Source organism: Papaver somniferum, chromosome 6, assembly GCF_003573695.1.
Source record: "Papaver somniferum cultivar HN1 chromosome 6, ASM357369v1, whole genome shotgun sequence".
In the NCBI taxonomy this organism is placed as follows: Eukaryota; Viridiplantae; Streptophyta; class Magnoliopsida; order Ranunculales; family Papaveraceae; genus Papaver; species Papaver somniferum.
The window spans coordinates 110,131,440-110,144,175 of NC_039363.1; the positions used below are offsets into that span (position 1 = coordinate 110,131,440).

The window sequence follows — 12,736 nt, forward strand, 5'->3', positions numbered from 1 at the left end:
ATCCAGATATGGCTACTGTCAACTGTATTACTAATAGCTAGCTAGCTACTACACCATCACAATGATCAAGAAACATTCAATTCAATGAATAAAACCCTAAACAACAAAAGAAAAAACACAAGTCTTTTGTAACAGTTCTAGAAAATAGCATCAGCTCAGACAGAAAAAAAAAACATTGGCTTTTCTTAACTTTTAAACACAATTATTTATATCTATTCATTGAATCTCATTGGCCAAATTATGAAGAAAACAATGGGCCAAATCGGATTTTTTATTTATTTATCTGTTTTGTGGTTCCCACACCATATGTTCTGTTCTGTTATCCCAACTTTTGACTCTGTACTATGTGCAGCTCAGCTCATCTCCCAAGTTATAACTATCCTTGGTAACTATACACAATCATGCTATCCTTAGTAGGTCACCTAATCATTGATTCTCACTCCCATGCAACAAAACGAAACTTCTATATATATATGGAGAGGAAAACTTAGAAATATTCCAACACCTTTCATTACAGTCACTCAACACTCAGTCATCAAGTCACATGTCAAATCTCAAAATTTAAGAGTTCATTAGAAGATTGGATATTCGATTTCCTGAAATGGTTGTGCATGCCAAGCAAGTGATGAGGAGAAAAACAGTTCCAAGGTAGCATAAACTTGTATCCCGGGTTGACACCGCAATGGATATCCGACTCCCGAGAGCACACTTCCGTGGGAGAGATGAATCAAAATAAGCGATTTATTGTTCCAAAATTCTTAGTTGAAGCGTCCTTTGTTTCAAGACTTTTTACGTAAACTGAGGAAGAATTCGGGTTCTACCAGTTGGTTCAATTTTTTCCATATTAAGTTGGCTAGGTTTTCTACAGAAAAGCTAGCTAAACCAGATTGTCCTTTAAATAGTACCTTTAAAGATGTACTCTTATCCAGTTACTTACTGCAGGGTTTTAGATGTACTCTTATCCAGTTACTGTAGGGTTTTAACACTTAGGTACGGACTTAAACTGAAACCATGAATTTTGGTCGAACGGATTTGCGCACATAAATGTCTAAACAACTAATCCGTATACCTTATCTACCTTGATATCGCCAACAACCTATTTAGAGTAAAAGGATTTCGACCTGTAGGTCACGCAAAACCAAGAAATTTCGTGATAAGATTCGAGCTTTGATAGTTTGATTTTGTAATTAACTCATTCATACAAAGAAACAACTGATCAATGTCGATCGACAAGTTGGTTTCCCGATGGTCCCTTGTGTCATTTTTTCACTAAATAGATTGTACTAATAAGATAATTAATCATGTCAAGTTGGTAAGATACATGCATTTATCATCTTTGTTTAGAGATGTATACCCCTTACCCGGCCTTATAGCTCATCTCAGCTCCTTTGTTTGTACTTGTACCGTGGTACACCTTCACATGGCTTTGTTTTTCCTTTCGTTTCTTTACGCGTAGGATGACTCTCGCGGTCCACAAGAAAGATTAATGTTTTGATAGGAAGGTGACTTTATATCCGCCAAGTGGAGCTGCAGACAGAACGAGAGAGATTTCATGCTAAATTGTGTGGGTGAAGGAAAATTGGTACCACCACTAGACACAAGTTGGGTCGACCAGTGAGAGGGATTTGATTTGAAGTTGGATTCTATGAGCAAAGCCATGTGCAACAGTGCAAGCATATATCATGTAGGTCCCAAAATCTTTACCAGATTGCTGCTGCATGGCTCTTCTTTACTTCTAAACCTCAAAGTCCCTTTGAAAGGTCGACAATCCAGCAAACTTCTATAAATACCCACAAACTCCAAGCAATTATATCCATCTTCAAATTCTTCTATTACATCTTTCAGCACTCATCACAAGCAAAATCTTCACATCTCATTGTTAATCATTAATCTCTCTGCAAAAATGGGTCTTATGCGTTTAATGGTCTCGCAATCAAAACAAATTCTCAAACTACACTCTCTTAAAAACCAGTTATCTCAATCTTCATCAACAGTTCCTAAAGGACATTGCGCCGTTTACGTTGGAGAAACCGAGAAGAAGAGGTTTATTGTTCCTCTATCTTACTTGAACCATCCTTCGTTCCAGAACTTGCTAAGTTGTGCAGAAGAAGAGTTTGGGTTCGATCATCCAATGGGAAGACTCACAATACCTTGCAAGGAAGACGCTTTCATTGATCTGACTTCTCAATTGAATTCTTCTTGAGGACTTGGATTAATCAGATAATAGTTTCAATAGCTTAACTGTAGACATTTTTTTAGCTGAGGATTGAATTCCTACCCATGTAACATACTACTTTTTTTCTTGGGAAGAGTAAAATTGAAAGACTCTCTCCCATTGGAAGTACCAATTAATACAAAATTCTCTCTTTCGATAATTTCTTTTATTGTTTTGCATAATTTTAATCAATTGTGTTGGGAGGAAATCACAATGGAAATTCAGCTTCTGTTATTTTGCCACTAAATTGTTCTGTATAAGTTTCTTCCCAAATTGATGACCTAATAATCACATTAAAAAACTTTGGGTGTCAGAAAGTAACAGAAAACTTGGGAAAGTTCACTTGTCAGGTCTTTGTTACGTAGGTAACCGTGACTGGCATAAATTTGAACGAATCTCTCTGATTTTTTTCAGGCAAAATCAGCACATATATTTTTAGGACCTTGCGGGGAGAATGATAAGCTGAGATCATAAATCACGAGGAAATCTGGAAATGTGTGGCTAGCAATACCAACGGAATTCTTTCACCCAGCTACTCCAATTTCTTTGAATAAGAGAGTTTTGAGCGTTTCTAGATTGTAGAATGAGCGTAGAATCTAGAAACGTGAAATTGTGAAGTGTACGTAAACCACCGAGACAGAACCTTTATGGATTTAAACCCGATTTTTTGCTGTCCGACTAACTTTGTAGGAATAAAGTGTCGCACGTACAAGTTATGCGAAGAAAAGAAGATATAATGAGAGCGAATATGATCGGGCACAGTTAAGTCAAGATGACGTATCAGATGAAGTCAGCATAATCACGAGTAAAATGTGAGGATTTGTGCGAAGTATGGAAGATCTGCGATATAGGCAGGTATAAGCAATGTAGTCAATATCGGCCGTATCGGCCGATATATCGGGGATATTTCGGATATCGGCCCAGAACGATACGATAAGAAGGATATCGGGGATACGATATTCGCCCGATAATATCGGCCGTATCGGTCGACACGAAATTTTCCTACATTTCCCGATATGAGACGGTATTGGTCGTTTTCTATAAAGTTTAAGGGTAATTTTGGCGAAGAAAGTCTTCCAGGCGGTAGTAGAGGTGCATGTAGCTCTCGAAGCAAGTTACTAAAGTTACTCTTTTGTATTTTTGATAAAATTGATGTTATCTATTATATCTTATCCGAAAATGTGTGGAGAAAATGTTTAATATAAAATTATAGTCTCTAAATCTGGAACGTATATTATACCGATATTTCAACGATAATATCCCCGATATAAAATCGTACCAGTGTATCGGTCCCGGCCGAGATGAACCGATATCCGATATTAACTACATTGGGTATAAGTGCGCGATAATAGCGCACGGTCATTCCGAAATAAGGGGATATCTTAGCTGTCATCCACTATGTAATACCCTATATAAAGGGTAGATTGGACTTGTGAGAAGGAGAGTTCTTATTAGGATCCTTGGTTAAGAAATTAAGAGAGAGAAAGATTGTAGAGAGGGAGAGAAAACTTAGAATCTCTATTATGTTGTAATTCATTGTTATGATTTTGATAAATAAAGAAATGATTTACTTTGGGATCGATTGATTATCAAAGGATCTTCATATTTGTGTGGTTGTAGGATTTCCTGCAACTACATTTATCAAAGGATCTTCATATTTGTGTGGTTGTAGGATTTCCTGCAACTACATTTGGCGCTAGAAAACAACTCGGAGTGATAAATCCTGGTGGTGATTTTATTTTGAAATTGATATCCAAACTGTTAGATTTAGAAAGGAAGAAAAATAATAATATTTACGGGGAATTCACGGATTATGAAAATACAAGGTAGAGGAAGATATATACAATGTAATTACATAACCAAAGAAATAATCTCCGATATGGACTTTCAAAGGAGAATAACAGGAAGAATTCATAAACGAGATCACGAAGGAAAGAAAGTAGAGACGGTGGAGAAAGAATCTCCGCTAAAAGAATGAGAAAGAAATGGAGATAACGTTTGCAGCAGACGAAATTTCAGAAGAAAATCTGCAGCGTATAGATCCATTGGTGTTTACATTAACGGCTGAACGAAAAGAACATTGTAGGGCAAATAAAAAAAATCTGAGGAATGGGCGATTAATAGAACATTGGTAGATACAGGTAGTGCAGTTGATATTTTATTTTATCGCACATTCAAAGCAAGGGGATACAAAGATGAAGAAATGACGCATCCAACTTATAATATACACGGATTCAATAAAACACTTACAAAACCAAAGGGATAGATTGTACTGAGAATATTACTAGGAAGACCGTGGGTGCACGCGATAAAAGCTGCAGCGCCAACATTACATCAATGTATAAGGTTTCCAATTCCAAGTGGAATAGGTGAGATTAAAGGAGATGTTTCAGATGCGAAACATTGTAATGAAGTGGATGTAAAGAGTTATGAATGTCGTCCGAAGAAAAGAAAAGATCGTTGGAAAAGGGCAAAAGAATTAAAGAAAGAAGAAGAATTTCGCATATACATGATCAGAGCGAAAGAGGGAAAAGGAATTCCAAGCGAAATACCAGATGACGAAGGTGAACCAATTCGAGAGATAAAAGAGCCAACACCAATGGGAGATCCAAAGCCAAATTTCACCGCGGCAGAACCAACAAAAGAAATAAATGTTGGTACAAAGAAGAACTAAAAATATTAAAAGTTGGAACTAAGATGGGAAAAGAAGAAGGAAAAAGAAAAATAAACATTTTATGAGAATATAATGATGTTTTCGCGTGGAAAATGGAAGAAATGCCAGGAATAGATCCGTCTGTCGCATGTCATAGATTGAATATTAAGAAGAACGCAAAACCATTCAAACAAAGAATAAGAAAGATAGCAACAATATATCATCAACAAATAAAAATAGAATTGCAAAAAATGTAACAAGCAGGGAACATAAGGCTAGCAAAATACCCGGAGTGGATAGAAAATATGGTGGTCGTGCCAAAAAAGAACAAAGGAATAAGGATTTGTATAGATTCCACTGATCTAAATAAAGCATGCCCGAAAGACAGCTTCCCGTTACCGGATATCCCACAAATGGTAGAATCAGCATCAGGAAATGATAGGGTTTCATTATTGGATGGATATAAAGGTTACAATCAGATTCCTTTAGTTGAAGAAGATCAAGAACATACAACTTTCTTCACACCCAGAGGATTATATTGTTACACTAAAATGTCGTTTGGGTTAAAAAATGTTGGTGCGACATATCAGAGAATGGTTGAAAAGGTGTTTGCGGAGTGGATACATAAAACGTTGGAAATCTACGTTTTCGACATGCTGGTAAAAAGTAAAAAAACAGAAGATCATGTGGATAATTTGAGAGAAATCTTTGAACAAATGCGAAAGTTTAATATTAAGGTAAACCCAGAAAAATGCGTCTTTGGAGTATCTTCAGGAAAATTTTTGGGTTACATAATATTAAAAAAAGGAATCGAAGTTGATCCGGAAAAAGTACAAGCAGTCCGAGACATGCCACCACCTGCCACTATAAAAGATGTTCAGAAATTAAATGGTTTGATAGCATCGCTGGGGAGATTTGTTTCGCGCTCTTCAGATAAGTGCAAACACTTTTTTAATATACTAAAGAAGGGAACAAAATTTGAGTGGACAGAAGAGTGCGATAAAGCATTGCAGAGCATAAAAAATTACTTAATGAATCTATCAATCATGTAGAAGGAAATACCAGGAGAAGAATTTTCCTTGTATTTGGCATCAACACCATATGTTTTAAGTGCTGTTTTGATACGCGTGGATCAAGGAGTTGAGAAACCAATATATTACATAAGCAAGACGTACAACTCAGCAGAGAGAAATTACTCAAATATAGAAAAACTAATTCGCGCACTGGTTTATGCATCATTCAAACTTCGCATTTATTTCCAGGCTCACAAAATTAAAGTACTAACAAAAGTACCAATAAAACCTACAATGAAGAATTCGAAAAAATCAGGAAGGATTGAAAGGTGGAATGCACAGTTGGGGAACTACAATATTAGTTATGAAGTATTGTCATCACCTAAATCACAAGTTATCGTAGAGTTTCCCTTAGAAGAAGACGAATACGTTGAAGACATGATGGATGTTGATGAAGAGTATGGAAATCCAAAAGATCTATTGACAGATCATAATCCAAATAGATGGGAAATATTAGTCGACAAATTGTCTAATGGAGAAGGAAATGGAATTGGAATTGTGTTCATTTCACCAAAAAGGGTGTGAATATCTTACTCTTTCAGGTTCGAGTTTGCATCCACAAATAATGAAACTGAATATGAAGCAGTAGTCCATGCATTAGAATTAGCAATCGAAATGCAGATAAAAGAAGCCAGAATAACTAGTGATTCACAATGGGTAATTCGACAAATTCAAGGTTCGTATAGTACCAATGAGCCATCTCTACAAAAATATAAGAAATTAGTGTCAGAATTAGCAGCACAAATCCAAAAAGTAAGCTGGAGACACATCAGCAGAAAAGATAACAGGTTCACAGACGCGTTAGACTTTATTCCTTCCATGTGAGTAGATCCAGTTGCACGAGACTTGAAAATCCAAACACTCTACTGGACTTCCGTAAAGAAAGAAGAAGAATAAGAAGTTGTGGATGCGATGATCGTAGAAAATATTCCATATGAACAACAAACTGAAGAAGAAGATTGGAGATCTGAGCTTCATTTATACTTAGAAAAGGGAGAATTACCGAGAAACAGATTAGAGGCTCTTAAATTAAAAAGTCGTGCGACAAAATATGAGTTAAGAGATGGTATCCTATATAGAATATAATTCCTTGGACCTTCCCTTAGATGCTTAACGCGAAAAGAAGGTATAGAAATCTTAAAGGAATTACACTATAGAGATGATGGAAATCATAGTGTAGGAAGATCATTAGAATACAAAGCAAGAATACAAGGGTATTATTGGACATATATGCACGAAGATGAAAAACAAGTGTCAAGGCGATGTGAAGAATGTCAACGTCATGGGAAAAGAATACACACACCAGGGGCAATGCTAAATAATTCGGTAAATGCATGGCCATTCGGAAGATGGGGAATTGATATAGTTGGTCCAGTTATACCAGGAACCGGACAACAAAGGTATCTTATCGTCGCAATGGATTATTTCACAAAATGGGCAGAAGTAAAAGCAGTACAACATATTCGTGATAAGGATATATTCAGATTCATATTTGAGAACATAATTTGCAGATTTGGCATCCCAGCTCAGTTAGTGTCTGATAATGAAAAACAGTTTGAAGGAGAAATGTTACTTAATGCATTTAAAATCCAATGTAGAAAATCTACACCTTTATACCCGCAGAGTAATGGGCAAGTAGAGGCGACAAACAAGACGATCGCAGACAATTTGAAAAAAAAATTAGAAGGGTATAATAAAGGATGGTGCAAACAAGTACATAATGTAGTATGGGTATACAAAACAACAAGGAGAGAAGCCACGGGAGTATCACCTTTCTGTTTAACATATGGGATAGAAGCAGTGTTACCAACAGAGATAATTATACCTACAACAAAGAAAGAAGCATGGGAGAAGAATTTAAGTGCATATTTAATTCTCACAAAACTTGATGATCTAGAGGAAACGAGAGAACTTTCTCTACAACATATGGAAAATTACCAAAAAAGAGTAGCCAGGGAATACAACAAGCGTGTTAGAGTTAGGGAATTTCAACCAGGAGAATTAGTACTGCGAGAAATACCAACTTATCAAAAAGGACTAGATAGGCAGTTAGAAAAGAAATGGGATGGTCCATATATAATTAAAAAGATAGTTGGAAATGGAGCTTATAAATTGGATGATCCAGAAGGGAAAGATACAGGTCACAAGCTAGATCATCCATGGAATAAGTTGTACTTAAACAAGTATTACCGGTAAAAGTTTGCGATGTTATTCGCAGAAAGACAGATATATGAAAGATGTAAACATGAAATGTTATTCGCTCGAATCTGAATGAATAAAATTGAAGATTTACTTTCTTCTTAAGAGATTCTCTTATAACTAAGAGACAAAAATAAGACCTTAATAAAAGGAATCAGAGATAAAGACTCCAATTGGGGATCCTAGGTATGCGATTGTGGCGTGCATCCTAGTTCGCATATATACAAGAGGAAAAAAGTAAGACCTAAAGCACGTCAGAATTCGCAATCTAGTTAAGCATGACTCAAGGGAAAGTTATACCAACCCTGAAACTTGAGTCATGGAGATTTTGGGTGAGAAAAACGAGAAAGCCCATCCGAGAGGGACACCTAAATCGAAAGATTGGGGATAACTCCCAAGGAGTGCAGAAACTCGATCAGGGGGCTGAGGTACACGGTTGAGTCAAGAGTGTGAGGGGGGTTGGAGCCTACTTTACCACTCTTGACAAGTCCTGACTATGATGCACTCGGTCTGAAGATATCCCACTTAGGGTGCAATCTCGTAACCATAAACCTCATCGGTGGAGGGAAAAGAGATTGCGAAATCAACTGGTTGTTGTATTATCGGATGGGAGGATCCAACCTTAACCCGGTAGAGGTAAGCCTCCTTGAAGGGGCAACCAGGGGGAAGATAAGGACGACACCCTCCATTAGGGAGCTGAATTGTGTCAAAGAAGTAAATGTCATGAGTCTTTTTACTCACGGGAGTATTAAGGCTTATCGCATTTATGCACGAGAAAACCTGAAGAGGTAATAATACAAGAATAAGTTAAGACGAGATCAATGGGTCGATACAGTAAAATGTAAAGACGTCCTGCGATTTCGTCGCACAAGAAAACCTGAAGAGGTAATAATACTACTGCGATTTTGTCGCACAAAAAAATGGAAACAGGAAAAATAAGACCTTTACTTAGGAAGGCACAATAAGACCTTAAGAGATAAAGAAAATATGTCTAGAATAAATAAAGGAAAGCCGCTTAACACAATTGTTTCTTACAAGACATATAATAAGAGGGAAGTATGGGAATTCAGATATTATCTCTCTTGTTAAAAAACAAGTTAAATTAAATTCAAAATATAACAGGTTATGGTGCGAATAATTAACATAAAAAGAAATTAAGAATCCCCCGAAGGAGCTTCTTGATTAACTGTAGGAGCTTCAGCATCCGATCTCTGAGTAGAATCTGGGATAAAAGTTTTAGTATTGGTTGTACTATCAAGATTTACTCCACCAGGTTTTTCTTTCTCAAGAGAATTTCTTGAATGGGGTGTTTCAGTTTCCTCTCCAGAATCTTTTTCTTCTTCGCTGACGAATTCATAATCACTATCTGGTTCTGGATATTCTTCATCGTCACCTATATTAAGGGGAGAGACAGTTACTGTGGGAAGAGAATTACTTTTAAGAATCCCATTAACTAGAACTTGAGCACCAAGATGAGCCTTGCGAAAAGCTCCCTTCTCGAGGTTCCTAGCATTTATTTCCAAGAAATTTTATAAATGTGAAAGCCTTCTTCGCGCACGATCTCGAGAAGAAGTAAGTAAAACTTTAAGTTTCCCGCGATCCTTTCGCATCTTAGCCATATCAGACTTCAATTGAGAGATAGTGGTCATATGCTACTTCTCAGATTCTGCGAAAAGAACATCAAAACATATACAATTAAATTTCGAAAGGAAAAAGAAGTAGTAATACACTGGAATTAGGGCAGTCAAATTTAAGTGACTACCTTCTTTTTGGGAAAGGAGAGATTGAGAAAAAGCAAAAGTATTGTTCTTTATATTATTCATAACCGTATCAAAATCATCACCAATTGAACCAGCAAGACGGGATCGAATCTTCTTCGTATCAACAGAAAGAAAATGATACTTTTTCTTAAGAAGACTTTGAGACTCTTTTAATTGGTTATATTGTTCATGAATTTTATTCGTCTTTACAGTTAGGTTTATCTTGCTTTGAATAATCTTTTGGTTGTGGATGCTTAAGTCCTTAAGAGATGCTTCATACTGAGTTTTTGATGAATGGAAAGCTCGTTCACGGTCATCACAAATTTTCTGAAGCATTGAATATTTGTGCGAAAACATTGTTTGCTTAGACAAAAAGAAGCGCTTTTCTTCGGAAAGAAGGAGATTTTCTTCTGATAAAGTTTGATGTATTAAGTCAGCGTTATACGGTGAATTATATAAGTGAGAGATCTGCGAATTTAATGATTCATTCTCCTGATTCAAATGAATATTTTCTTGGGTTAAATTATCTATATGGTCAACAGAATATGACTGCTGACTCTTTAATTGATTTATCTGAGCCTGCAACTCTTCATTATTCGCACGGGTGTCTTCAGCAAGAAATTTAAAATGAAATCTCTCTGAAATTCGCTTCTGGTCTAAATCTTAATAGATACATAAAGAGATTTAAGAAAATAAAGATAAGCGAACAAGCGCGTTAATGGAACAGATTAAGAAAAGTAAGGAAATGATTACCTCTAAGTTTTTTAATTTGATCTTGCAGCTGTTCAGAATCAAAGTTTGCGACTTCAAGTTCTCCCTTCAACCTACAAACTTTCTTCTCTAAGGAAGCATTTTGATGCGAAAGTTCTAACCGAGAACAGCTAGATTTAAAACGTCCTTCAACAAGAACTAGTCGACTATGAGATTCTTAATAAGAAGACAAGTAATAATGAATATGCAAAATATGAAAAATGTTAAGAAAAATTTATGGAAGATATTTACCATAACATATAGAGCAATATGAATGTTTGGATCAATATGAGAGTAGATCTCTTCTCTCGCGGCTTTATCAGAAGGAAATTCACATAGTAATTTGTTCAAAACAGAACAAAGTTGAAGCTTATAAGGATCATTGGTGGATGAATGAGCAGCATTGAGAATTTCGGACAAAGCTCGAGAAACTATATTTACATTTTCTAACATTTTCTCATTAAGAGAAAAAGGTTTCAGCAAGATAGAAGAATCCGAAGAAGAAGAGAGAGCAGTGAAAGTTAAAGAAGTATTTTCTTTGATAGCCTCAATATTCGCAGATGGGGAAGTATGTGCGAAGGATGACAGAACCACATCTACATTTGATAAGATCCTAGAGGCAAGAGGAGGAAAATCACTTACTTCAAGATTAACCACAACTTTATCCTTAGGAGGAGAAATTTCTTTAAAAGGAGTTTGAATTTTTAAAGGGGTTGCAGATATTGAAGGTTGGATAGGAGGATTGGTATTAACTTGATTTGGTACTGCAGAAGGTGATGGGGAAGTAGTTTTCACTTATCCAAACTGGGGTATGGAGATATTAGAAGTAAGCGCTACAGGATTGCGATATTTCTTTACTTGATTGAAACCCTACGAATAACAATGAAGATAAGAAATAAGGGCAACAATATTGTTAAAAGAAAAATGATATATTTCTTACTTCTTTGTTCTGCGACGGTTTCCTCTTCCGAGTTTCCTTATTTTTGTCAGAAGAAGATCTAGGGTTATTAATGGTTATCTTCATACCGCTAGAAGAAGACATTGATCTACAAACAGTATGGGAATTAGGTTAATAACAAATCAAAGGATAAAATATGAAGAAAAAAGGATGATTTAGGGAAAATAAACATACTGTGAGTTGGTATTCATGGAGATAGAAGATGATAATAACAGTAGTAGCAGCAGATGATGATGGTGATCAAACAAACAAGTAGCAGCAGGTAAAGAAGTAAAAAAGAGAGAAGATAATTTCAGGAAGAGAGAGAGAGTAAATAAGAAAAGAAAAGAAATTATCTTTCTCAGAAGAATAAATAAGAAGAAGAAGATGGCCGGTTAGAAACAGGACGTACCGGTAAAAGAGGAAGTCAAAGAAAAATAAGCTGAAATTGTGGAAAAATGTCGACAAGACTGAAATTCGAAAAATCAAGCATGTGCGATATTAAAGGATGAATGTTTCTCATCTCGCTCATTCCACGAAAAGAACGATATGAGAGAGGAAAAATATAGGAATAAAGTATCGCACATACAAGTTATGCGAAGAAAAGAAGATATAATGAGAGCGAATATGATCGCGCACAGTTAAGTCAAGATGACGTATCAGATGAAGTCAGCATAATCATGAGTAAAATGTGAGGATCTGTGCGAAGTATGGAAGATCTGCGATGTAGGAATGTATAAGTGTGCGATAATAACGCACGGTCATTCCGAAATAAGGGGATATCTTAGCTGTCATTCACTATGTAATACCCTATAGAAAGGGTAGATTGGCCTTGTGAGAAGGAGAGTTCTTTTTAAGATCCTTGGTCAAAAATTAAGAGAGAGAAAGATTGTAGAGAGGAAGATAAAACTTATAATCTCTATTATCTTGTAATTCATTATTATGATTTTGATAAATAAAGAAATGATTTACTTTGAGATCGATTGATTCTCAAAGGATCTTCATATTTGTATGGTTGTAAAATTTCCTGCAACTACATTTATCAAAGGATCTTCATATTTGTGTGGTTGCTTGATTTCCTGCAACTACAAACTTCGGCTGAGGAATTGTGGTCACGAACTGGGTATTACAAGAACCTCGTAAACTATT

The 12,736-nt window shown here is 36.0% G+C and overlaps 1 protein-coding gene across 1 annotated transcript; it reads left to right on the forward strand.

Annotated features, from left to right (window-relative positions):
* The first annotated feature begins 1,795 nt into the window (after window positions 1–1,795).
* On the forward strand, window positions 1,796–2,375 carry LOC113288836 (auxin-responsive protein SAUR21-like). Its single transcript, XM_026537958.1, has one exon. The coding sequence runs from the start codon at window positions 1,904–1,906 to the stop codon at window positions 2,201–2,203; it is 300 nt and encodes a 99-aa protein (XP_026393743.1). The 5' UTR covers window positions 1,796–1,903; the 3' UTR covers window positions 2,204–2,375.
* Window positions 2,376–12,736: the final 10,361 nt, after the last annotated feature.

Excerpts from the sequence above, each read along its gene's own strand:
- LOC113288836 (XM_026537958.1), top strand. The coding sequence starts at position 1,904 with ATGGGTCTTATGCGTTTAATGGTCTCGCAATCAAAACAAATTCTCAAA.